At 42.7% G+C, this 25,504-nt stretch overlaps 1 protein-coding gene across 4 annotated transcripts in view; it reads right to left on the bottom strand.

Moving 5' to 3' along the window:
• Window positions 1-25,504, bottom strand: part of CELSR1 (cadherin EGF LAG seven-pass G-type receptor 1) — a 162,965-nt gene that overhangs the window by 42,482 nt on the left and 94,979 nt on the right. For all 4 annotated transcript variants that reach the window (XM_053943849.1, XM_053943851.1, XM_053943850.1 and 1 more), the window contains exons 5-8: window positions 24,368-24,456; window positions 4,406-4,563; window positions 3,367-3,530; window positions 2,220-2,345 (exon numbers count right to left, since the gene is read on the bottom strand). In XM_053943849.1, the coding sequence (XP_053799824.1) occupies window positions 2,220-2,345; window positions 3,367-3,530; window positions 4,406-4,563; window positions 24,368-24,456 (537 nt within the window). The remainder of the gene's footprint in view (window positions 1-2,219; window positions 2,346-3,366; window positions 3,531-4,405; window positions 4,564-24,367; window positions 24,457-25,504) is intronic.

The following is a 25,504-nucleotide window of genomic DNA, read 5'->3' as shown; positions in this document are numbered from 1 at the left end:
CTGCCTATCTCTGTTCACTCTAAAGAGAGTCCTGCACTCAACAGGCCTGCAGAAACACGTGAGGGCTATTCCCTGGGGAGACAGAGGGCCTGGGGAAACATGCTGCCAACATCCCACTGGATGTCACCTGCAGTACAGGTGCTGGACATGTGCAAGCTTATGTTTAGGTCCAGCCCAAGGCTAGTGCTATGACACTGGCCATCCAAGAGTGAGTCAGACACAGCTGCTAGATCTTCTTCACAGAATTGCAATACCTCATAGTTTAAAAGAATTAAATTACAATAAAGGTGAAACTAATTTTTCCTTCATTTTATCTCCCTTCTATATATCAGCAGAAAGAGAGGGGAGCTGCCAGAAGGTGAATTAACAGATTCTAGGAGGGTAGTGAAGGTAAAACACCCCATCCTCACTAGTGTAGACTAGATCTCAGAGTTTTTGAAGAGCAGGAAATGAAAAAAAGGTTAATTGGTAACTTGCTGAAGTCTTTGTCCTCTGTTAGCCTGAAGCAGAACCAGCACTGCCAAAGGGATTGAAGAAATGCAGCACTCCTACTCAAAACTGCAAATATTCTATCTAAGACTTTTTTAAAAACAGCTTCTTGCTAATGCTCTTAGGATCACAGCTGAGCATTCAAATAAGAAATTTGAAAGTCAGGAGTATAGCATATCTGTGATTCCTCCTGACTTTAATTTTGGGCTTCTGAAATCTTTGGTCACATTCTGTTTCTTTTTTGGCTTGCAATTTTTCCACAGGGACACTGGCCCACAAATACCATCAAAGAACCAAGCAGCCTGCTGCCTTCAAACTATCAGAAAAAACCCACAAATTGAGGCATCAGCAAGAACATGGCGTTTTTCAGTGACAAAGGGGACATGCAGGAATGCAGAGTGCTGGAGGCAGCTGCGGGCACTGGGGGTTGCACAGCGAGGCAGTGCTGCTGTGGCTGCCATCATCTCTATCACCTGAATTTAAAATGATTTTCTAGGGATGGCTACAGGGCAGCTCCTAGATGATAGTCTAAATCCCAAACTTTGTGAATTGGTCTTGAATTTGGGATAAGAAAATAGTAAATAAAACAAACATTTGACCAAATTTTGAATTTCCATTTGAAAAACAGAGGGAAGGAGAGTCTTTGCATGTGATAGCAGTATTCCCATTTACACCAGTACAGGATACACCATAGCTGGGCCCTGGCACTCCCCTCAGGATACATTGGAGTGGGTTTGTAGCACAGAGAACAGCCAATCATGAATAAAACACAAGAACTTCACCAACAAACATACTTGACATGAGACACATGGAAAAATCAGATCTTCATACAAACCTGGGAAGCTCAAAATATTTGAGGAGCTGCTACAGAAATCAGGGGCAATAATGACAGCTCTGGGCTCTGTGTGAGGTGGAGCATAGGAAGAGCTCTCCATCATTCCTTTTCCCTGTTCTTCACTCTGCAAAACTTCATCTCCAAGACAGAAACTTAACCATGTGTCCTCTCCTCTTAAGCTAATATTGCTGCTTCTCAGGAAAGGGAAGAGGAATTGCCACTACCTAGACCAGGCCAGTAGAAGCACATTTTGTTTGCTGGAAACATCCAGGAAAACTCCAAAGGAGCAGCCACCTTACAGCACCAACCCCCATGGGACTCCTCCCACAGGCAACTCCTCACTTCTAGGGGAAAAAACTGACTGCATGTTCTTCACACCCTATAAAACTCACCTGCTGCTCCTTCCTTATTCTTTAGTAATGAGGTTTTACACATATATGCATATTGTGTTCCATCAAAGAGAAATCCAGTAAAACTGAAAGTGCTCTTACTTAGCACAGAATGCCTTCTTGCCAAAAAAGTAGTGATTAAAACAGCACATTCATCCCCAGTTTGAGTCAAAGCCCAGTAAAGTCAGCAGGATTCCTTCCACTGATTTAAAGGGGCTTAGGATCAGGCATTTTCACTATAAACAAATTACTAAATACAGGCAAGTTCTTTGGAACTACTTTGCTTATGTAAGTAAATCAATGAAAGCTGCTCTTATTCACGACAGTATGTCATCTACTATATATGGGATCTCTAAAATTATTTCAAATAGATAATGGGTGATGGTCTCAACTGCAATCCTCTGTTACGCTCAGCCATCACAGCTGGACATAGGTGCTGTGAGATGGCAATGACAGGCAATGAAATGTGCACACATGACAAGCACAGAGAGCTCTGTGCAGCCCACCTTGCTCACAGTTCTTCCCTCCGTAGCGCACAGGGCACTCGCAGATGTACGTGCTCCACTTGTTGATGCACGTGCCTCCATTCTGGCACCAGTTGGTTTCACAATAGTTCCTCTGCGCTGCACAGCCTGCAATTCAGGAAAACCATTACTTTGTATGGTTTCATTAAGAAAAAGGCTCTGAATGACTGTATTTGAGCTTTTATGTAAAAAGAAGACATAACTATTATAGGTTTGTGTTTTTTGCTTTTTTGTAAAAAAATGTTTTTGAAGTCAGTGAAGCAAAATGTGGATGGCAAAAGTTTATATAAGTTGATCATGTGTTAAAAGCATAAAGACAAGTCTGTCTATCAAAGGCATATGCTACGACACCTTCCTTAATCCACAATCAATGGAACATACTTTAGAACTGCAATTTAGCTCTTTAGGTCTATACCTTCAGCAGCATGGACAGAAGGGACTTTCCATTTTTGTGTGTAAGAGCCAGTTTTAGGATGATGAGAACATTCTGTATGCCTAATCACTGGAACTAATCCTGATCAGGGATCCAAGGACTGGAAATCCAATCAGAACTTCCAACAGGCTGCTCCATGAAGCAGGTTTCACATTTTTTTTTTTTTTTGCAGGATTTTATTTACAGAACAAACACAATTTATTAAAAAGTCATGGTAAGTGCTGTCTTTTTCATGAACTAATCCCACTGGCTTTCAGAGCAAAATGACATTTAATAGGTAGTTTAAAAATAGAAGAGGAGAAGTTAGTTTAGGAGTAAATTCCTGGCTGAAACTCCCAGCAATGCGGAAAGGCTAAACAAGCCCAGTTCTTTCCAATGTGCTGCTGAATCCTGGAAGTGTGCCCTGTGCCATGGGCTATTGTATGCCTCCCTGGCACAGGTGTGGACTGCACATTACTCAAACAAATGAGGTCTGGCCAGAGACACAGTGGCAGCACAATGCCATACACCACCTTAAGTCCCTGCCCCATAGGTGCTTTGCCCTCAACAGTGCTAACAGGGGGACAGGGGTCATTCCAGAACCCTTTGTCTCCTTCCCCTTCCTGGGGTTCCTCGCAGTTCCAGCCTCCTCGACACCCTAAGCTGTGCCCCACAGACAGACCTTTCTGGTGTTGACCTCTGGGGCACTAGTTGTACCTGGCAGAGTGCCATTATTGGCAATGAAACCAGCCATGTCAATAGGCTTGCTGTCAATGGAGAGGTTCCTCATGCAGCCGATGAACTGCCTGTTGTGCACCGGGAAATCCTCAGGCAAGTTTGGGACGCCACCAAGGAGGAGAGGGCCAGTTAGGTCCAAAGATCTGAAGAAACAAAGAAATGCTCATAATTTCTTGCAAAGTGTTTGTTTTGTTTTGTTCTTTATCTTACTGCTTCCATAAGCACATTTAAGCTGCACTTCCCTCTCCTACATGAGCACTTCTAGAGCTTGTAATCAAAGGACTGTCCAGTAAGACTGACTTTTAACTTAGGAGCTGTCATGTCCATATACAATCCAGTGATGTGTCCCTAACAGTTGCTAGTATGCAGAAGAAAATAAAAATTAGAGAAAAATGTGTGGCCACAGGACACTTCTTCTGACCCCAGTCATGCAGGAACTGGCTGATGACGTTCGGCACAAGGTAGAGAAGCAATACTTTTTTATATAATGACTTAATTATTATATAGTGTCAACGCTTTTAAAATCCTCTGAAGATCTTAATGACATTTAGTGGATGTAGGTTCTTCTAAATGACTCCACACTGTGTGAGAAGTGTTATCATCTGATCATTTGGATTAGCCGCAGTTCTTATATATCCCTCTCTTGGGATATTAGAGCACCATGTGTCTCTCAGTGGTCTCTCTGCTATCACTCATCACTTTATATTCCCCTATGTTGCTTGCTGTTCACCTCTTCTTAAAACTCAAAAGTACTAAGTTTTTTTCTTTCTTCACAGGAAACCTTTTCTCACACCCAGTGATTTTTAATGGTTGTTTGTTTACATCCTTTTCTACCTCGTTTTAAGACAGGACTCAAACGGTGGAAGTAACTCCATGTCCCATGACTTTGTTACATTTTCTTGTTACACCATATCTGTTTTTCCAACTTACTGGTTAATCACTAAGTGCTCAGTGATTAATTGCCAGCTGTTGACTCTCCACTGGAAAAAGAGAATGAGTGGAAAACACAAATCCTTACTTTTTTGAGCCAGTCTGAGTCCCCTGGGCAGCACAGGTGTAGTTTCCAATGAGGCTCCCGAAGCGCACGGCCACTGCTGTGTCACAGTCGTCCACAGTCACCACAGCCACCTTCTCTCCAGAGGGCCCATGAGGAATTCCTAATCGGCCAATGTTTGGCTTCAAAAAGTCAATGGCACATGTCATACAGTGCTACATACATGTGGGATTTAAATGCTAGTTCAGTCAACTCAACATACTTCTTACTACCCCCCAAAGAGGACAAAAATAGAAGATGTAAATGAAACAGCAGAAGTTAGGTTGTCCCACGACATTTAGGCAAGGAAAAACTCTGATGGATGACTTCAGTCAGAGCCCACACATGCCCACTATGATACACAGGGTGGTCAGAAGCAGCTTTGGTCATTTCCACAGCTGAACTACTTTGGCCCAAATCACATCCAACAGGTGTTTTCTCATTTCTGTATAGTAAATTCTAATAAATTATGCTCATTTTGCACCTCTTCACCTCAAGGGAATGAAAACCCTAAAATGATATATTATTACAACTGAAGCTTAAATTAAAGGCTTAAATCACATTTTCTCTGATCAGTGTACTCTGTCAAGGCTACCAGAAACTGAGTTCAGGCCTCTATAAAAGCTGTAGTGAGGAGCTGTCTGATGACTGGGAGGGAACTTAGATGAAACCTGCTTGTTCCAGCTACAAGATGGAGTGCACCAAAACCCACTGCCCATTGCTGGGTCAGCTGGGAAGCCCCCAGGTTCTAGTTACAGGAGAATAGAGTTGATGACGTGTGGAGCTGGACAACCAAAAATAATGGATGCATCTGTGCTTGCTCTGGTGCAGGCACATAGACTGACACTGCAGGTGCAGCATGGAAGATGGAAAGAAAGTGTTTTAGAGCAGCAATAAAACTCTGGCTTTTCCTCACCTCTGCTTCTCCCAGGCAGTAGGAAACTCCTGCCCACCCAATCACAAGGTGCCCTGGTGAACATGAGCCACAAAGCTAGAATTATCACACTCAGCTTCACACCTCCTCTGTTACTGGCTCACTCTGCCCATCACCTGCTGTCAGTTGGTGTTCTCCCCACTTCAGCACCTACTGAGTGGGGAAATTCAGTGATCCCAACAGACAGGCTTTCCTATGTGACCACCAGGAATTCAATACCAGCCATCAAACTTCTGTGCTTCCACCACAAACAGATCCTTCATCATCTTAACTAATTTTGTCACTGATGAGATGTATTCCAGAATGACTGACAGGAGATGATGTTTTCGGTGCAGAATCTCAAGAGACAGATTTGTCCAGTGGAGAAGTACATTATGACTGTTAAAAAGGGGGCACGTACAAACAGATGCATAGCAGCCTCAGTGAAGAACTAGCCAATCCTGTAGGAAAACTGTTTCCATGTTTAGTGTTCATATAGAGCTGAGGAGTCTTCATCTACCACAGGTGCAAGATCTCTGAGGACATTATGGGTACAAGAGAAGCACTGAGCTGAAATCTACTGGCTTTGCAAAGGGACACCCCGCAGGAATGAAGTCAGCAGGACCTGAGCAGACACACTGAAAGTCCAAACTTATTTACTGGTTGTGTCAATCAACAATAGCTGTATCCATAGGAAAATGAACATGGTTGGGCATCTGTAGCTTGCTGTACGCTTGCTTTAAAACATGTACTGCATGACTGCATTCTGAAATTCCTTATTTATACAGCAAACAAGGAAGCAGTAAGGGGATAAATTAATTCTTTCTGTTTCACTTACACACACATAAATTTGTTAACATACTTACAGCAACTTTCATCATCTGTATAGAGACAGATTTCTTTTTAAGGGTAAGTATCTCAATGTATAAAAAACATTTTTAAAACTTGCTTCCTGGTGTCAATTCCAGTTGGAAAATATTTTCCATTTCCTCTACCAAGAACCAACGTGATCACATAGTTTGGCAGTTACTCAGGATAAGGTTTTGACCTCTCTTTAGTGATATTAAGGCAGATTTTATTTTTTCCGATACTCCCTGGACTTTGCCACTGCCTAGCTTGGAAAGACAGGAAACATACGTATTTGAAGTGCTGAAAATGTTATTGTATGCAACGATGGCAATGTTAGTGAGCAGCTTTTCAAAGTAAATGAAAAAATACATGGAAAATTAACCAACTGACATGCAGACCTTCCCTTCCAAAATTAAAATGTTTACATTCTGGGTGCTACTTCTACTCACTCAGAGGAATGATTCGATTAACATTTATGTTCTTGTGCTTCACTGAAATACTCTATTGTTTCTTACATGGAAGCCTTGACAAAGGCAGGGTATTTATCCCCTCAGCAGGGGGGATCTGCCCAATGTTAATCATGATTGCAACCTGATGAGACTCAGCACTTTGCAGCTGCTCCTTCACAGTCACGAGCTGCAGTAGCAAATTGATTTTTTTCTACTTTTATTTAACATAGAAACTGAAAAGTATTTCTCTAGATGTTGACTCTTCATTGCAGTACAGATCTCTGACATCTCTTTGGCTCTGATGATCACACAGAACCATGAAGAAAGGGAATATTGCAGTGAATGAAAAGAAATCTATTGGCAGTTCAAACCATACTTAGTTCAAACACAAGGTGATTTTCTGACTATGTTAAAAGGCTCATTTGACAGAATTTGACAGGTTTTTCCCAAAATGCAAGAATACGTTACTGGGAAAGGGAAGAGACATTTTCTGACCGAGTTAACAGGACAAGAGCTCAAAATATGTGGCGAGTAATACACACTACTCATCTTCTCAACAGCTAACATAGGGAATACTTTATAATTGAAATAATGGGAAATAAATAAAAGACTGTATCAGAGAAAGCTCCTTCAGCAATGAATCACAGAACAGATTTTATTCATTAAATACTTTGATAAATGTTAACTATACATTACTGGTGATGCAAAGGATATTTCGAGTATCATGCATTAAAAAAAAAAAATCACTTTGAATATTGCATGCAAGAAAAAGAATTAATCCCACAACATGAAACTTGGGATCTGATTACAATAATTCCTATTGCAGACTCTGAAGCTCTCAGCACTAAATGATGAAAAATAATAAAACAACACTACCAATTAACTACAAAACAATGAGGAACCATGGTGAGATTAAAGGTTAAAAAGGCAATACAACACTGGGCTGTTGCACAGATGCATATGAGGAAAGTTTCATAACACTGAACAGGATGGAATGTTTGGGCAGTTTTGTTTTCATTTACTAAAAATACCTTCCAATTACAGCAGGTGCACAGAACAGAAGCCAGAGCAGTGCCAAGTTTACCATATCAAAGAGGCAAAATGGACTTGGCATGTTTAGCCTAGCAAAGTAAAGGCTAGGGAAGAATTTTGGAAATAAGATTCCATCACTGCAATGGACACAGTACAAGAATAAAGGGGTATAAGATGCCCATGAGTTATGTAGGTTGGTAATCACCAGGGGATGCTCAGCCATAGGAGGGATCATCATTGGGAAAGTAGCAGGCATGAAAATGATAAAAAAAACCTTTATTTGTTTATGATTATAGAAGCCATGTTAGCAGAGGACTGGCATATGTTTGAAAGAAAATAAGTAACAATGAGTAGTACTTGGAAAATGCACCAGAAAGTGAATTGCCAACACTAAATGACAGCACAGACATTCACATTTCAGGCATGATCTTTGTCTCAATGAAATCCTACTGGAGCAAGACTGATCCCTAACAGTAGGAACAGCTAACACTAACCAGCATTAATTCACACTATTATTTTCTGGAAATATGTTCAAGGAGTTAAAAGCCAGACTTTCATCTGGGTACTTAGCAGTCCTTTCTGCCTGTCAGACCCATCTCCTGAAATACATGCTACCCGAAAGGCAAGTTTCATTAGCTGTGCCAATTCTGCACTCATGAGTAAATGTGCAGCGTGGTGTACAGGAATTTACCAGCATGACCCCCATTAATAGTAATGCAAGTCATGTAACTGAGTTCCTGCTCATGGAGCTGAAAATTTACCTTTCGCTGCCTAACCCTAAAGGCTGCCTGTTCAGTTAGTGCTTCTCCAGAAAGAAGTTGGGATTCAAATTTCAAAGACCACATGCTGTAACACTGAGTAGCAAGAAGAGGTACCAAACAGTGCCAGAGAGAAAACCTGTTCTCCCTTAAACAAACTATGAAAGAAGTGCATTATTATGGGACTCAAATGAAAGGAAGAAAAAGCAGCCCTGAGTGTTGCAGTGTTTTATCACCATCACATATGATTCTTCAAACATTCTGTGCATCCCATAATGAAATTAATTTTGTTTGTTATATTGACTCATGTTTTTACGTTATAGTCACATATAGGGTCACTTGGAGAAAAGAAATAGTCCTGTATTAGGATCAATATGTGGCAGCATAAGTCCCCTACGTTTTTCTCCATCTGTAAACCAAGATTATGTTCATCAAATGATGGCAATTAGTACCTAAAACTGCAAACAATGTAATAAAACTTAACTTTGCCTCACTGAGCTTTCATGAAAATCAGTGGTTCTGATCTATGAGTGACAATCTCCCATCTCATGTCTAATCCATGATGTTCACCCTTGCCCAGAGAGAGTCACAGGCAAAATGTGACTACTAGGATGTCTTTTGAAAATCGCAGTTCCCCTTTCTGACTGTAGCAGAGGTAACGGTGAGACTCATCTACTGTCCTCAGTGACTTGGATGAGTGACCTTCTTGAGCTTCAACAGGGTATGGAACTCCCTTTGACCACCTGTAGCGACTTTCTCAGGTTGCACTGAGAAAACACCACTGTGGAGGTGTTTTACTAGTGATGCCAAATCTGATTTTTGTGAAACTCAGTTACAGAGGAATGTTTGGATTTCTCCCCATTAATTCAACAGTAAGAAAGACATGTAGCTTCTCCCAGGTGAAAAACCCTGAGAAGCTTAATCTGTTGTGTTTTATAAGTGGAGACCAGACAGAGGAGAGAAAGTCATCAAAACACATCTGTTTATAGTTTGCAAATCTCCTGCACAAATCCACTGTGATTACACTTAGAACATCAGACGTGGATATTCTTATGTATCTCAGTTTTGTTTGGGTTCTCTATTATGTTTAAGTAAATATTTAAACTGCGAGAGCCCACACAGTTACTTATTAAAGACACAGCTGGTGTAACGATGCACAGTGAATGGAAAAGACATACAGATCAACGGACAATGGGAGCCCTTGTCCTAAACACTTAACCCTTGTATTTTAGATCATATGTCCTACTGTTTCCAAGTCAGGATGCAAAACTGTTGGAGAGGTTTAAGCAAGTAGTCCAATCCTTGACAGACTTATTTTAAATCAAACCAGACGAGATAGTATCTGTACATGTAATAGTAATACTGCAAAGTTCAAATGTTTGTTTAGTCAATCAGCAGCAGTGGTGACACTCAGGTTCCTGGATCTCACCCTTTTATTAGTTTATCTGCAAGATAATAATAGCCTGTTCCAGAGGTCTCACAAACATTTCCTCCACCAGAAAACTTCTTTTCAACTTCCATTCCTAGAAAAAAACTTGCCACTTGACTTTTCTCACAGATGGGAGAAGAGAGAGTGGTTTTGGTTAGCCATCAGAGAGTGCTCCAACATAAGGGATATTCCTTGAGGTCAGACTGAAAGCTGTGCTCTCCAGCCCAAACCTCAGCCAGGAGGTCTTCCCCCTGCTTCAGCCACCCCATTGAGTCTTTTGAAGGAGCTGAGGAGATGATTCAGCAGCAGACTGTAAGTATGGCCAAGACTTAGAAAATGCAAACCAATACTGCTTGCAGATGAGACATAACCTACCTTGTCACTCTTGGCACCAGGAGGAGACCTAATTTCTTGGGGGTCAGATGTTGCATATTGTAAATTCTGAATTTGCACAGCTCACTGTACACATGAAAAATATATTTATTTTAGACAGTCTGTCTTTTCGCCAAATGCTTTGCATGGCATAGCTTAATATTCAGAGCTTGGCTTGTTTGTCTTTTTAGTAAGTGTAAGAAGAAAAGCTATCCTGAAGTCAGTGCCAGCCTTTCAGTGATTCCAAGAGTTTGCTTACCAGACAGTAAGTTACCCTTCTTTTTATGTTAATTAGTAACTAATGATTTATTGGCCGTTTGGAGTGGTTAAAGGTTAAAAAGCATCTGCTTCCCAGTTAATTTTTTAATACTCTCCTCTTCATTGTTAATGTGCTGGTTCAGACCCCACCACCCCCAAAACCGCTGGGTGGAAAATGCCTTACACCTTTTGGGGCTCTTCGCTTTTTAACGCTTCCAGCTACAGTAATAATGGGGGGAAATGGAGCAAGTGGCACTGGGTCCTGCTGGAGGCTGCTGCTGGGGCTGGGTGCCCTGCCCAGCTCCCTGGCGCTCATTGGGCCGCCCGCCAGCCCCGGCTGCTTCGTTAACCCGCCGGCCTCTGCTCCGCGCTCCGACGTGGGGAAGGGAGGGACCCCTGCCATTCCCAGGCGATGCTGTGCTGCTTCAGTGCTCAAAAAGCTCATTAAGGGCCCATGGCAGCAGCGGTCTCCGCAGACAAGCTGCCAGAGCCCAGCCCCCCCACAAGGAAAATAAATAAATAAACAGGAAAAAATAAACAGGGAAAGCACACTGCTTACGGTCCTGCGGGGAGAGACTAGGAAATGCCAGAGGAGCTTAGCATGGACTTGCAGACTACTCTGATCAATCAGGAAACTCCAAATTAGGCCAGATTACAGAAACCACTAACGTTAATCTTTGTTTTCTAGAGTTTCCCCTTACAGATTTCCAGAGCACCTTTAAGATAGGCAGTGTGAAGAACAGATCCTGATTAGTCACCAGGGAAAGGCAGGACAAGTCATTTCACATAACCCCCTTACTCCTTTGATGTATGTATCCCCTTTATTCACTGAATATTTTAATGGCATTTCTTTATACAAATTTGGCTCAAGTCTGTACAGAAACACGAGAGCCTGTGACAGTGAAAAGGAAAACCAAAGAGCTTCCCATCAGTGAGTAAAAAATGCAAATCCTAAAAAGCCATCAGACCAGTTTCTTTTCCTAGAGAAACACCCCACAACACCAATCATCAGGATCTGGGCTGGCCCACAAAGTCAAGCGAGTTTTACTGGCCTGATTTGTTATCTCCTTTAGGGCTGCATCCAGAGGCTAAACTTTGATATTCAAAGCAGAAGGCTTTCAGCAGAGCCATGAGACCTGGTAACAGTGAATGGCACTGCCCGAATTGCTGCTGCTCTTCCAGTGCTGGGGCAGAGATGGGGAGCAGTTCCTCCTGTCACAACATATGGCAATGGTACAGCAGGGCTGTGAAAAGCTGTGGTTACACAGGCATGGCATGACCAGGATCTTCACAAATATCATCCAAAGGGTATATTCTTAGTTTTCACTTATTTTGGCAAGGGCTGCTCTACTGCTGATGGGAAGATGAGTTTTCCCTGTCTGCAAATGGAAATTTTATCCTCAAATGTGTATTACCAGATGCTTCTCAGCTCTTTGATGCTGAATCAGTGACACAGCAAGACAGACCTGTTTTGGCTGTCAAGAGACCATTCTCTCACTCCTCAAGACAACATTCAGTTTTCCCTGTGGGAGACAGCACTCACCAGGGTGCTCTGCTGCTGTGGGTGCCCTTGTCCTTTCTCTGCAGCCCTTTCCTCACGCTGATCTGCCCCTGTGGCTGAGGTCCCTTCTCCCTGACCTTTCCTGCCCTCTGAACCCTTTTTCTGCATATTTTGCTGTCTCACTCTCTTTCCACCAACAAGGATGTTTTCCAGTACCATTGGAGAACTGGGAAAGAAGAACATATCCTTTTATGCTAGAAGAGCCCCCTTTTTCTCCCTCCCCTGCTGTCCTCTTCCAGTTCAGCATATCCTTCCCCCTTTGCCATTTGTCCCTGTCTACCTGCCCAAGAACCATTCTCAGATATTTTTGACTTTATATAAATCTTGTAAGTTCTATGACATACTTTTGCATCCAGAATGTCAATGTGGCTGCTCTCAGAGTCCAAGAAATACCTGTGACACTTATGCACAGCAACTAACCCCTTCCTGGACAAATCTCTGGTGACACCTTGCCAAGCAAACTGTGTGTATAATGGAGTCATATTTCGGCCTATAAAATCCAGGAATCCCAGATTTTTCTATGGGCTTGCTTCCTGCCCCCATGGCTGGATCTTTGTGAAGGTCTCCTGGCACACGGAGACTTCTGCAAGGCCAGGTAACTGCAAAGTGCTTCTTCCTCTCACTACACAGACAGATACAAAATACCTGAAAAGTTACTGCAAATCAGTGAGTTACTGTAATATACTACATGATTTAATTGTGATAACAGTGCACTTCAAAGAACTCACACCAAATTCCTGAGGTGCCATTCCAATGACTCTGCTGGCTTTGAGCAAGGCCTTGCCAGGCTGGGCTGCAGAGCACAACCTTCAAGCACTGTGCTCAGGGCCTTAGGGTGAGCCAAGGACCATTCAGATTGTGCCAGGTCTCATGGAGGTCCCTTACATCTCCTTAGCCTTCAGGAGAAGCCAAAAATCACCATTTTGTGATGTGCCAGTAAAGTCTTCAGATTTTTGCAGTGCAGAGGTGCCAGATGGCTTGAGCAAACTGGGCTCAAGAGCATCAAGGTTCCCCAGGATGACCTGAGAGCCCCAGACAGGAGGAAAAGCCACACAGCTGACACCCAGTTCAGATGTGGGGTGCGCACCCTAGATGGGCACACAAGCCTTTAAAACCTGGGTGATGTGAGAAGATTAAGTACTGAACAGCCTTGCTAAAGATGAGGCTTCCAGAAGAGGAGGGACTCTGGTTGGGTTTGCCAAGACATTGTCCCTTACTGTGTAGATGTTTTCTGAAAAGTTACTGTTTGTGTTTGCATATAAAATCACCACCACAACGACCAGTGTTTTTCAGGTAGTGTTTGCAAATTCTGGGAGAGCAACAGTTCCAAAAAGCAGGCAGGGGAGATAACAAGCCAGGCACTGGGTACACGCTTTCCCTCCCTTCCCCAGTCGCAGATATTTCTCAAAGCTGTCACTGAGAGCTGAGCTACTCAGTGCTGGGGAACAGGTCACACTTTACATCTCAATGACCTCCACATGACTTTCACTGCTTTACACTTTAATTTCCCGAGACACAGATTTAGAGGTGAGTTATTTGTTATTTTGTGTCAAGACAATGGAATGTCGCTCCACAGCCAAATCCTGATTTCCTTTCCCAGATATCAATCACTTCACACTTACCCTCCACCAGAAAAAAAAAAAAAAGCAAACAAAACACCAACAAAAACAATTACTAATTGAAACCCACATGAATAAAAATCGGTGGAATTGCAGGGAGGGACTTTTAAAGTCCAGACTCACATATCTTTGTTCCACAAGGGCAGATCAGCTACCCACCCCCCATCCCTTTACACCTACTAACACCTGCAAGGGCTCCACAGCCAGCCAGAGCAAGAAAAAGTAAATATTAGCCAGGCAGCCCTCCAGTGCTTTTCAGGAGATGTTAGGAATGTAAATGGTTGCCATAGGCCAGGCCAAAGTCCCACTGAGGGAGTGGTAGATGCTGTGGAAGTGTGTAAGAACAGGGCAAATGTGCAGCAACAATTCTGTTCTCTCTAAGCTTTTCACCTGTAATACTGCAGGCTGGAACTCAAGACAGCTTTTCACAGGATTCTGCCACATTTTTTGAATCTATGGAACTCAAGTTCTCATGTAATCAATCTTTTGCTTTATACAACCACAGAACATAACCCAGTGAGTCTTGCTCAATAACATCACTTGCACCCAAGCAAAACTGTTCCTTTACAAAGGGAAATACTGACTTGATTTAAAGATTTCAGGGGACAGCAAGAACATCAGAACTGTGGGCAGAACTGTGGGTATATTAACGCTGATCAAAATCTGTCAAGGCTCAGTTTCTATATAGCAAATCTATGGTCTTACCTAGAGGAGGACTTTCACTGATGATTCTCTGGATTTAGGTGGAAGAGGATGAATTTGACCTCAGCAAGGATGTGAGTGTATGAATTGTGAGCCAGAAAACCAGGAAATGACTCATAAAAGGAACTATTTTTTCTGAGATTACCTTTTCTCATGGCATTTTAAAAACTGAGTTTTGAACATGTGGGAAATGACATCTTTTGCATTCAGACATGAAGAATATATTTTATGTGTTTGACTAGAACAACATTCTGAACTTTAAATGCAAAATGCAGAATGCATTCAGAAATGAAAAATCTAATTTCTTTCCTTCCTCTAGCTGTTCGCAATTTTAATTGCTAGTTTTTTTTAAAATGGCCAATAGCACCAAAAACACATAGTACAGATAAGTAATACAAATGCATAGCTACAGATTCCTCATACTCTCATATTGTACATGAGCCTCCAGCACTACCTACCACATCTTTCACCAGTATACAAGCCTACCCACCAAAAAGGACAATAATCTGCTGATACAGCAACTTCTGTTCTTGTAAGAAAGTTGTGAAAAAAACTGTCATAACCTGCTTCTAGCTAACCACCTTGGTATCCCAGTCAAATTTCCTTACCCTCTGAGCTGAGAAGTAAACTAAACATGAATGTCTCTCAGGATGCTGCTTAAAAATTTTGGTTGTGGCTAGAAAAGAAAGTGACTTTTACACTTGAAATGCTTTTTTTCTTGTAAAGCTAAAGAAACCCCGTGAAGAAACCCTTTCTCTGTGAAGAACAGGCCCCCCAGTTACATGGGTAAGTATAGCTAAGTTCTCAAAAACTTGAGCTAATGAATTGACTGTGGTTATGCTCCCTGTGGTTTTGGTGTCCTGCAAGCTTCCCTGTGCATAAGCCATGGCAGAACTTTTGATCCCATGAAAATACCGTAGAAGGAAAGGCATCCAGCACAAATTGATGATCTGGTGAGGTGTACCATCCACACTGCTGGAAGTTAGCACCATCCACCACCTTCTCCTTGCTGTAACACCACTGACCTCTAGACCCTGCCTTACATTCTGCTATTAAACAATTCACAATGAGATGAGTGATAAGGAAATGATAAAATTGGAAGAAATATGGTTAAATCTAAAGCAAGAATACGTGGTTTCTTTTAAGAGGGAGCACTACATTGTAATGCGCTTTCTGCCTTGCACACTTAGGAGAGCCATTTAAAGATATATTGGCATTTCTTAGAAATATTATGAATTTAGGTTTTGAAATGCCACAAAATTTATATTTCCTTCTGGAAAAATGTGCTCAGAGAAGTAGGGTGCTCCTAATTGAATAACATTTTCAGTATTTCCAGTACCTCTCCACCTCCATGGTTTGCTTGACATGGCAATTACTGTTCTGCATTTTTCTTTAGCAGACAATGCCAAGCAATGCTGGAGCAGGTCTGTGTCAATCCCAAATGCTGTAAACACAGCATGTCAATCTGAGCCAGCAAAATCCAAACTCTGGCAGTGCCACATCTGATCAACAGTGGCATTACCATAATCTTCAACAACTGCATTGTTTATTTAGAAAATCTCCCTCAATCCCTTAACAAATTAGTCTGGAAGCCACCAAGAGGATTAACTTCAAAAATTCTCCCTCAGATCACAATTAAATCTGCTCCGATGTCACCAGTGATAGACATTTGCATAAGTCATACCCAAACATTATTGCTAATTGTTTTTCCAGTTATTTGACTTCTGTTGGTGTCTCTCTTTTCCAGCCAAGTTACAAAACTCAGCACTCAGCTGGGCAATCCTGGTGTGAGAAGTGCTCCCCAGCACAATGGGCAGTACCAAATACCTATCTAAGAATTTAATCACCAACCACTTTTCCTGACCATTCAGATTCAGAAGTAAATGATACTGGGTGGTGTCTTGGATACTGTGAAGGCAGTGTCTTTCACCCAGGGTCCAGTGACTAAAGTTATGCTTTGCTGGTGGCAGCTATGTGGCTTTTCTCCAAGGAGCTGGCAATCCCTATTCAGCTGCAGGCATGTGCCTGCCTCATAAATCACCCACAGTGCTGGCAGCCTCCTTGGCAGGCTCAGCAGGGAAACCAAGAGCTGAGCAAACAAGGTGTTTGTGCTGGAATGCTCACACGAGGTGGGAGTGGGGTGGCACAGGGAAGCCTTTGCTGAGCTCCTGCATGATGCTGCCTGTTGGTCCTGGGGCAACAGAGTGCTGAGAACCCAATCTAACAAGGATCGGTTCCCTTTACAGGAAAAAAAAGCAGTAACCAGTGCCATCCTTGTCTTTTGGCACAATTTTCACAGTCTGAGTTTCACTAGAATGTTGTAGTGAAAAGCACTTGGCCTTTTTTTTTTCAAGGCAAAGTGGCAAAATCAATTGTCAGTCCTGGATACAGAACATTATTTCCATAACAGGCAAATTTGCCATCAACAGAGAAGGTCTGTGTTTTCAGAAGGAAACAAGATAACCTATCTGTCAGCTCCAAAGGCATCTTGTGAAGGCGTACGTGTGCCAGAGGCAGCAGGGTCTGTCCTTGTCTCTGCAGCAGACTCTCAGAGGTTGCTGCAGTCATCCCACCCTATTCAAAACAAATTGCTACATTAACCCCCCCAAAACAGACCTGCACCACTCCCACTGCCTAAGACTGCCCGTGCCACTTGTGTTTATGCCCTTGGATTAAAATGCACTTCCTGCCTGCCCATGCTAGGGGATTGCAAGTGGCCACCAAGCTTCAGTTGCCCATGACTACAACAACATACAGCCCTGTAGATCTTGATTTTTGGGGTATGACTGTGTCACCCACCCCTTGGTGACAGGTAGCTGCATGAAACTTGGTCTCAGCTGGCTCATCGGTGGGCGAACAGAGGTGGATCTGAGTTTTTAAAAGAAAAGTTTTGCATATACATCCTCAAGTTGTTCAGCAGTGCTCTGCCTCTGGTCACTGTTAGGCAGTTGTGACACGAGCTCCCAGGATCAAAACAGAGGCTCTAGTAAAACAAAGGCAGTGATGAATGTTAGAGATTTGCTGTAAAGATAATCCTGAAGATAATTCAACAAGGGGCAGACATAATGTGTGCACGAGTATAAGAAATACAGGGGTTGTACAGGACTGTACTTTGCAACTGGTTGATTTTTCTGCTTCATTTAGAAAATGGGGCAATGCATCCTTAGCTCCTCAGAAACGCAAAAACTCAGAAAACTCCAAACCCAGTAACCTTCCTTTTACATATCCAAGCTTGCCAGGTAAACATTGTAATTTTTACGTCAAGGTCTTTCCTCCTTATAGAGGAATTATAGAAAGTCTTTTATCTGCTAAGCCCCACACAGCTGCTCACTCTTTCCCCACAAAAGGGTGGGTGAGAGAATCAGAAGGGTAAAAGTGAGAAAATTTGTGGGTTGAGATAAAGACAGTTGAACAGCAAAGGCTGTGCATACATGCAAAGCAAAAGAAGGAATTCATTCACCACTTCCCATGGGCAGGAAAGTGTTCAGTCATCCTCAGGAAAGCAGGGCTCTGTCACATGGTGACTTGGGAAGACAAATGTCATCACTGTGAACATCCTCCCTTTCCTTCTTCCCTTCAATCATATGGCATGGGCTACCCCTCTGGTCGGCTGTCCTGGCTGTCCCCTCCCAGCTCCTTGTGCACCACCAGCCTCCTCACTGGTGAGGCAGTGTGAGGAGTACAAATGTCCTTGACTTTGTGTAAGCCCTGCCCAGCAGCAACTCAAATGTCCCTGCATTACCAACACTGCATTCAGCACAAACACAAAACACAGCCCATATTAGCTACAGTGAAGAAAGTTAACTTTACCCCAGCCAAACCCAGTACACTTGGGCATGACAAAAATTGCACAAGGAGATGAAGACTGTACATGGAGCGAAGGTGAGTAACTCAGAACAGACCAGTAGATGCTTTTTGTTTTAACATTAAGAGCATTGATAGATACTATCTTCAGGTATGCTCTTAAATTACACCTCTTTGGACACCTATATTCACAGAACTTCCATATGACATTCCTCTTTCTGACCACCATATTGCCTGACTGGCTGCAGGAACAGCATCATATGAAACCCTGACCTGGCCTGGAATTGCTTTTTTTCTTCCTGACTTTTCCTCCATGACCCTGCCCTTCTTTCCACTTTATCTTAAGTCCTGAGCAAGTGCAGACAGGATCTGTTTCTCTGCTGTGAACAGCTTCATCCCAAGTCTACCTGAGCTGGCAGCAGTCCCAAATCCACACCACCCTCAAGACCCTCAGCTGCCCACAGCTTCATCTGGATTACAGCAAGGCACACAAGCTCTGTCCAACAGTGCTGGAGAGCCACCACTCAGATGGCATGAACAAATGGGGCTCACTGAGGTGTCCCAGATATGGAGGTGGTGGGTTTTGCCTAGAGGCTACCCCTGGCATCAACAGCCATTCTGTGGGCACTACTAGTGATCCATAGTATGGAGGATTTGTGGATGTAGACTTCAAAAAATGAGCTCTGTGGTGCTACAGCACAGCTGTAGGGGCATGGTAAAATAACCCTTCAGGATCAGCTTTGGCCGAGGAGCCCTCAGGTGAGAGACAGAGCTGCCTTCCTGCCCACCCACTCACCTGCTGAGCAAGAACAAGGGGAGAGCTGCTGTACCCACCCCAGGTATGGAAAATAAAATACAGTGTGGGACTTGGCACTGAAACACAGGGTGTTCTGGCACTTTCAGCCAGTGGATGAGGGATAAAACCTCCATGAGATGGAAAGGTACTGGCAAATTCTAGTGCATGAGTGGGCTGAGAGCTAAATCTCTACAGTATTAACTCAGTCTTTGGTGATATTCAAGCTGCAGCTTGCCCCAGATGAAGGCCAGTTAACTCAAGAGAAACCATCACTTACCACAGGCAGGAAATTTTTTAATTCATATGTGAGCCTAATTGAGAGCAATGCACCTCCTGTTCTTTGAATTCACAACACACCAAAGATCAACCCTAAGCAGCCCTCACTTCTTTCAAGTTTATCTCTAACTGAAGAATTTGCCTGTTTTCTCTGGCAGTTGTCTTCAGGCTAAGTGCAGGTCTGGGTTCTGCCGGGTGGGAAGCACACAGGGATGAGAATCAGCAGGTCCCTACTAACTGTAATCACTCTGAAGGGGTGGGCTACTCCCAAGACAGCCAAGCATCTGAAACAAAAACCATGGCACATCTCAATCAAAGACATTCAAGGAGGGAGAGAAAGAACAGCAGCTTACTATTGATTGTCAGGTATGAGAAGAAACTTCTTCCCAGTTATGGAAAAAGAGTAATATTTGTCCTGAATAGCTCATCCTAGGAGACTGTAGGCTCAAGAGACCAGTACAGTGGAGACATTCTCCTAGGCATCCACCATTTTACACCTTCTGACCATGGAAGTGGATCCCACCACAGGCACTGCCTAACAGCACACAGAAGTTGTTACATTTGTGAGTCATCCAGTGAGTCATTCAGGGCTTTGTTCATCCTATCCCCCAGAATTACTGCACTGCACATCAGACACTCACTGAGAGCTTGTTTCTGTATGCTTTTCTCAGGTTTTCTGTCATTGAGGTACAATTATCCTGTGCTCCCTTAAAGTGTTGCAGAAGGACCTTCTGCCTACAGAACAGTAACATGCTTAAGCAACTTGGATGTCATATATGTATAAGTAACACATAATATACAGAGCATATAAATACAAATATACACGTACATGCCCTCTATAATTAAAGGAACATGTCCATACTCAAAATATTTTTATGTTGTGCCAAATGATGAATTCTACCCTGAGGTAATGAGTCAGGTAAAACATTAACATAAGTTTGATGGTATATCTCAAATGCTGAACAAAACTGGGTTTCTATCAGGAGTTAGGGAGAGTGGGTTGAACTTTGCACTTAATTAGAAACACCACTCACTACTGGCTTCAGTAAAATCTGCTGTTCCAAGTACTACCTACAATCATACATGACCCTGTATGTGCAATGAATGCCAGACAGTCCATATAATGCCATTGCTACTGAGCATCATCACCACCAAACAAGTTTGGGTTTGCTCCTATTCCAAACAAGTATCAGCACAGCTAAACCTGGTCACTGTCACTCATGCTGGCAGGCTCAGGAGAGCCAAAGGATGATGACCAAATTCCAGCAGAGAGTGACTATATTCTCGTCACCTGGAGAGGAAGTATAGTACTTAGGCAAATAGGGCAGCTGACACTGCTGCTGCCCCTTACACCAGCTGTCCTGTGGACAAGCAGCAGGCTGTTTCTACTATTTTTTAATCTATTTTATTTACCAGGCTGAAATCTTCCCCCTCCTTCCATCTTTCCTTACAAAATAATTTTAAAAATTCCATTTCTTCTAAATTTCTTATCAATATATACCTCTTGAGAAAGCAGGTCACCACAGGTTACCTTTAATTCAATACCTCCCATTGATTTTAATGGCTGCAAGATCAGGACCCCACTAAATAATGTGTTTGAGCTATCAGAGTTAGTAAGTGGCCTTCCTCCCTGTCTTCCCCCACTGTCAGCAAACATCTATAATGGCAAGTAACAGGTAAACTGATACTTTGCTACTGGGAAGCTGAAAAACTTCTAATATGTAACTGAAACTAGATAATGGTTAAAAACTACTCCTAGTTCACTTCTGCTGTCTTATAACTTCTAATTCCTCCCCCTTGGTGTCTTCCCTTCCAGAAATTCAATACAGAGCCAACACTTAGAACAAGCTCCATGTGCTTCCCTCAGGCACTTCTGAAACCAGCTGGTTTCCTCCAATGTAGGGAGCATCCATTTCCATCACTACACAGTAAATGAAATGCCATTGCTTCCCTTCCTCTGATACAATCTGTTTCCTTACTGCAATGTTTTACAGTGCTGGCACATAGCAGGATTGGTAAGAAAGCAAGTATTTGAATACTTGAACTGACAGAGAACTGGTTTGATGCCTCTCTGCAAACACAGTGGAGCAAAGCCAGCTCTGGACTTACCTTTACTGATGAGGCTCCAGTGTTTGGCCCCAAGTGGCAGGGGACCTTCATGATATGTAAATACTAAACCATCATTTTTCAACAACACTAAAGATAAATATTACCAAGCACATCACTTCTGAGCTAACTACAGAAAATAGTTTACAGGAGTCACTTCTACAATTGCTTCTCATTTCATTATGGTTATTAGCAAACTGACTTTGTGCAGGGTGACTTTGCACATCACCAGGATGTTTCTATTAAGAAAACAGCTGCTGCTGAAGTTTTTAATGCAAGAAAGACAAATCAATAAATTGGATCTCTATGGATATCTGTGATGATGATTATGTGTTTCCCACGGACAACACTGGTAAGAGATGTCTAAAAAGGAGCAAAGACCAGAAGCTCCCCAGGCAAACAGCAGAATGGAAAAAGGGGGGAGGAGCACCAAAGGGATGCTGGTGGAGGTAGTCCCTGTGGCCTCGCTGCCAGGAAAAGACAGAGGCAGACAGGAGGGAGGAGAGTCTAGAAGGGCCTGAAGGTGAGGATCAAACATGAGCCAGAGACAGGGAGGAGGGAGACAGCTCAAGGGAGCTCTGCATGCTCAGAAAGGTTATGCAGTGCCCGAGCAGAACAAAGGCGCTATGTAGCCTTGGGATGATGAACTGACACTGCAGTAGGATTTTGGAAAGAGTGAAAGGATGCAGTACCTGCAAACTAGTATGCGTGCATAATTTAAGGAAACTCTTGAGTTTTGGTACTCTGTTATTCAAACATCTCAACTGTGTCAAGTTTAGACACAGCATCCCATTCATCTTGGCACAACTCAAATCCCTAAATTGTCTCTGTCTTTTCAGCCTCCTCACAGGAACTTTGCTTCCAGCTTTGTTAAAATATGAAGTAGCTAAGAAACTGCTGTACAAACAAATACCAGCCAAGGTGAAGGCTTAACCCTGGGCAGGGTGTGGGGGCAGCCTGGCAGGTAGGGCTGCAGAGCTGCCTCCAGCTGTCACTGCCCTGCAGCACCCACTCCCTCTTCCACTGCTGGAGCTGGTGCGACGTGCAATTCTCAGATATGCTGGGAACTCCTGAGAGCATGCTGAATACATACTGCTGAGCATATCCTACTTGTGCCATTTACTCAATGTTGTAATCTCCCCCCTGCAGCCCAAATTTAACTATCCTGCAATAAATGCTGCTGAGGGGAAGGTGATGACCTCAGTCTCTCACATGGACAGCAAAGGGCACAGTGCAGCTCTCCACAAAGTGACCCTGCTTTTCATCACTTTCATGTCACACAAGTGGCAAAGGCAGTGAAGTCAGCAGTGTTTCCTGGGGTTTCCCTCTGCTCTCCCTCTCTGCCCTGAATTTTGTCCTGTTCAGTGGAGACTGGCTCATTTCACTTCAAAAAACTGGGGCAGAAGAAGAAAATGATGACAGGACACATGTGTTAACAACGAGAAAACACCAGCTGCTAACATGGCTCACCTACCAGTCTGCTTGAACCACAGCAAGCCCTGAAAATGAGGAGGGGGTTTATTTTTAACATCTGTGTCAGATCTCTTTGCCTTTTAAAGAGCGTTCCTCTGCTGCTCGAGCCCCTTATCGGCTCATTGGCACTTCAGTGATCTGGTCCAGTGGCTTTCCCTGCAGCTGTGCTCAGGAGCCTGAAAGCTGGAGTGTCCCTCCACTGCCTCAGCAAGTGTTGTTCACTCTGTTAAGAGTAATCCTCTAACAAATATGCACATGTGGAAACAGCAGAAGAGCTTCACAGTGTCCACAGATGTGTGCATAGCAACACATCAAGTTTCAGTTCTATTTCTCCGGGCTCCAGATAGCAGAGAGTATATTATGTATATTAAGCACAAAACTTAATTAAGTTTTAAGTTTTTTTTTAAATATAAAATACTAATAGAAAGTTTTTTTATTACCTCGATAAAATATCCTTAGGCTAGGAGATCCTATGTAGGAGTCAAAATAAAATTTTAATCCTCCCATTCAAACTGCCACACAAATTGTGATGAAAGGACACAGCATTGGGAAATAAAAATCTTGCTGATCATATTAATCCTCCATCTTCCATTCAGCTTCCTACACCAGTATCCTGTTTCCTTTTTAACAGACACATATTTCCTTATGTGATCCCCCAAAATGCTATCATGTCAGACTTAAAAGCAATGCTTCTTAATCACTAAATGAACTCTTTTATTTTTGTTATGGTTTATAGAAGATCTTTGACATCTACCTGTAAATAGTGACACTGTACACTCTAAAAGCCTGCTTTCTGGTTCATCATTAAATAGCTGCTCTGCACAGAGAGCCTGCAATCCTTTTCGTTTAGTCAGACTGACCCTGTGACCAAGTGGCAGTGACCAAGGGGGCAGCTGAGGGACAGGGACCGCAGAGTCCACCTCTGAGTGCCATGGACTGCATGCAGTGACAACTTTTGCATTTTTCTTGTGTATCTTTTTATATAGTAGACAAAAAATTACTTAGTAAGACAGCACTTTATTACTGAAAGCTGTGAACCTTTTAATAATCATATTTTCCAAACCAGAGAAGCTAGTGCTAGCTAAACTCGTCATTTGACAAGAAAAGACAGCTAAAGGAAAGAATTTTCTTTGTTTCTGAAAATTCTACAGTAATGGTTGGTAGTTATTACATTGAAGGCTGCTGCATAGCACAATTTTTTAACAAGATACAAGTGAATCAGTTGGTTTAGATACACTGACACTTAACAGCTTAAAAAACTGAAAATGAAAATGGTTCCACGTACATTAAGGTTTCCCTAGGAGTACTTCTTAAAAAAAACGTACTGCATTTAATTTTGCCTTCCTGGGTCAAAACTCCAAAGTCCTATGAGAGAATTTTTGTCCCAGGCAAGGTAAGCAAGACCAGTACCATTTGTGCAGAGCTGTACCAATGTGCTTGGTGAAATAAATAAAATTCAGGTCACGTGCATATGTCAGGTCAGAGCTAGATGACCCATGCCTCTGCTGCTGTATAAATAGCAGGGTTATCACCAACACAATTAGCCTTACCTTATTGTAGTACTGCACCTGAACCGAGTGCCACTGCCCGTCGCTGACCCCTCCCACAATGAACGGTGCCACTGTAGTGGTTGTCTCCCCTGCAGAAACAGGTAGAAAGGAAAAACGAGTCACCACCACTGCAAGAAACACAGAGAAACTCGCGTTGGGCATAGGATGCAGCCACCTTGCTTCATCAGGGAGAAATTTGGGCTTGTCCTGCAAGACAATAAATATCCCCAGTTTCATGGAGTTATTCTGGTGCACAAAAACTAGCTTCTGGCATGTTTGGGTGAATTATGTTGTTTTTTATCATGCTTCTGCAAAGTGTGGTAGCAGATGCATTGGGTAGCTATTGCTGAAGTGATCAACTGAGGGAGAAAGGTACATGAATTTTTCTGCATTTTTGTCAAAAGCACCCTTTGAAGTTTTTTTAGTGTGATGAGTATTGTGATGGGATATTTTGTGAGGGAAGGGAAGCTACTCCCTGTTAGAGCTGAGAAAGTGAAGTCCAAAAGTACTCTAGTATAAAACCCATGGTAACATTGGGCTCAGTGAAATTGTACCAGTGATTACTGAAATTATTGGCAGCCTTTCAGTGTTTAAATTTGAAAGCAAGACTTTGCCATTGCAATTGGAAAGCTGAAGCTTTTAAGCCAGGACAGAGTCAGCAGACTCAGCTCAGTAACCAGGCATATCTGTTTCGAGGTAGCAGCAAAATAAACATTCATGTTGAAAGTACATAATAGGCCTGGCACACAGAAAAGGATTGCTTGCTTTTTTTTTTTTTTTTTTTTTTTTGACAGCTTGACATAATAAACCACAGGAAAAATAACTCCCCCTGAAACTAACAAAGCTCATAGTATTGTTGAGCTTAAAATGTACTTTCAACTCTGTATTTGCAACAAATACCTAAGTCAAGTATTATTCTTGTGTCCCCTACTATCCTTTAACTCCCATCCCATATATTTCTGTTATTTAAACAATACATATTTCAGCTTAGCATGTGTGACATCCTGCTGTGATGTTTTTTATCATTTAGTGATAAAATCTATACAAATAATTGGGTTTTTATTCAGCTATCAAGAGTCTGCAAAAGGAAGATCACTGTTCTGCAATCCTTTTGCGCTGCTTTCTGTGAAGAAGTTG

This window comes from Vidua chalybeata, chromosome 5 (genome assembly GCF_026979565.1).
Source record: "Vidua chalybeata isolate OUT-0048 chromosome 5, bVidCha1 merged haplotype, whole genome shotgun sequence".
In the NCBI taxonomy this organism is placed as follows: Eukaryota; Metazoa; Chordata; class Aves; order Passeriformes; family Viduidae; genus Vidua; species Vidua chalybeata.
This window is presented reverse-complemented; position numbering and strand designations above follow the sequence as displayed.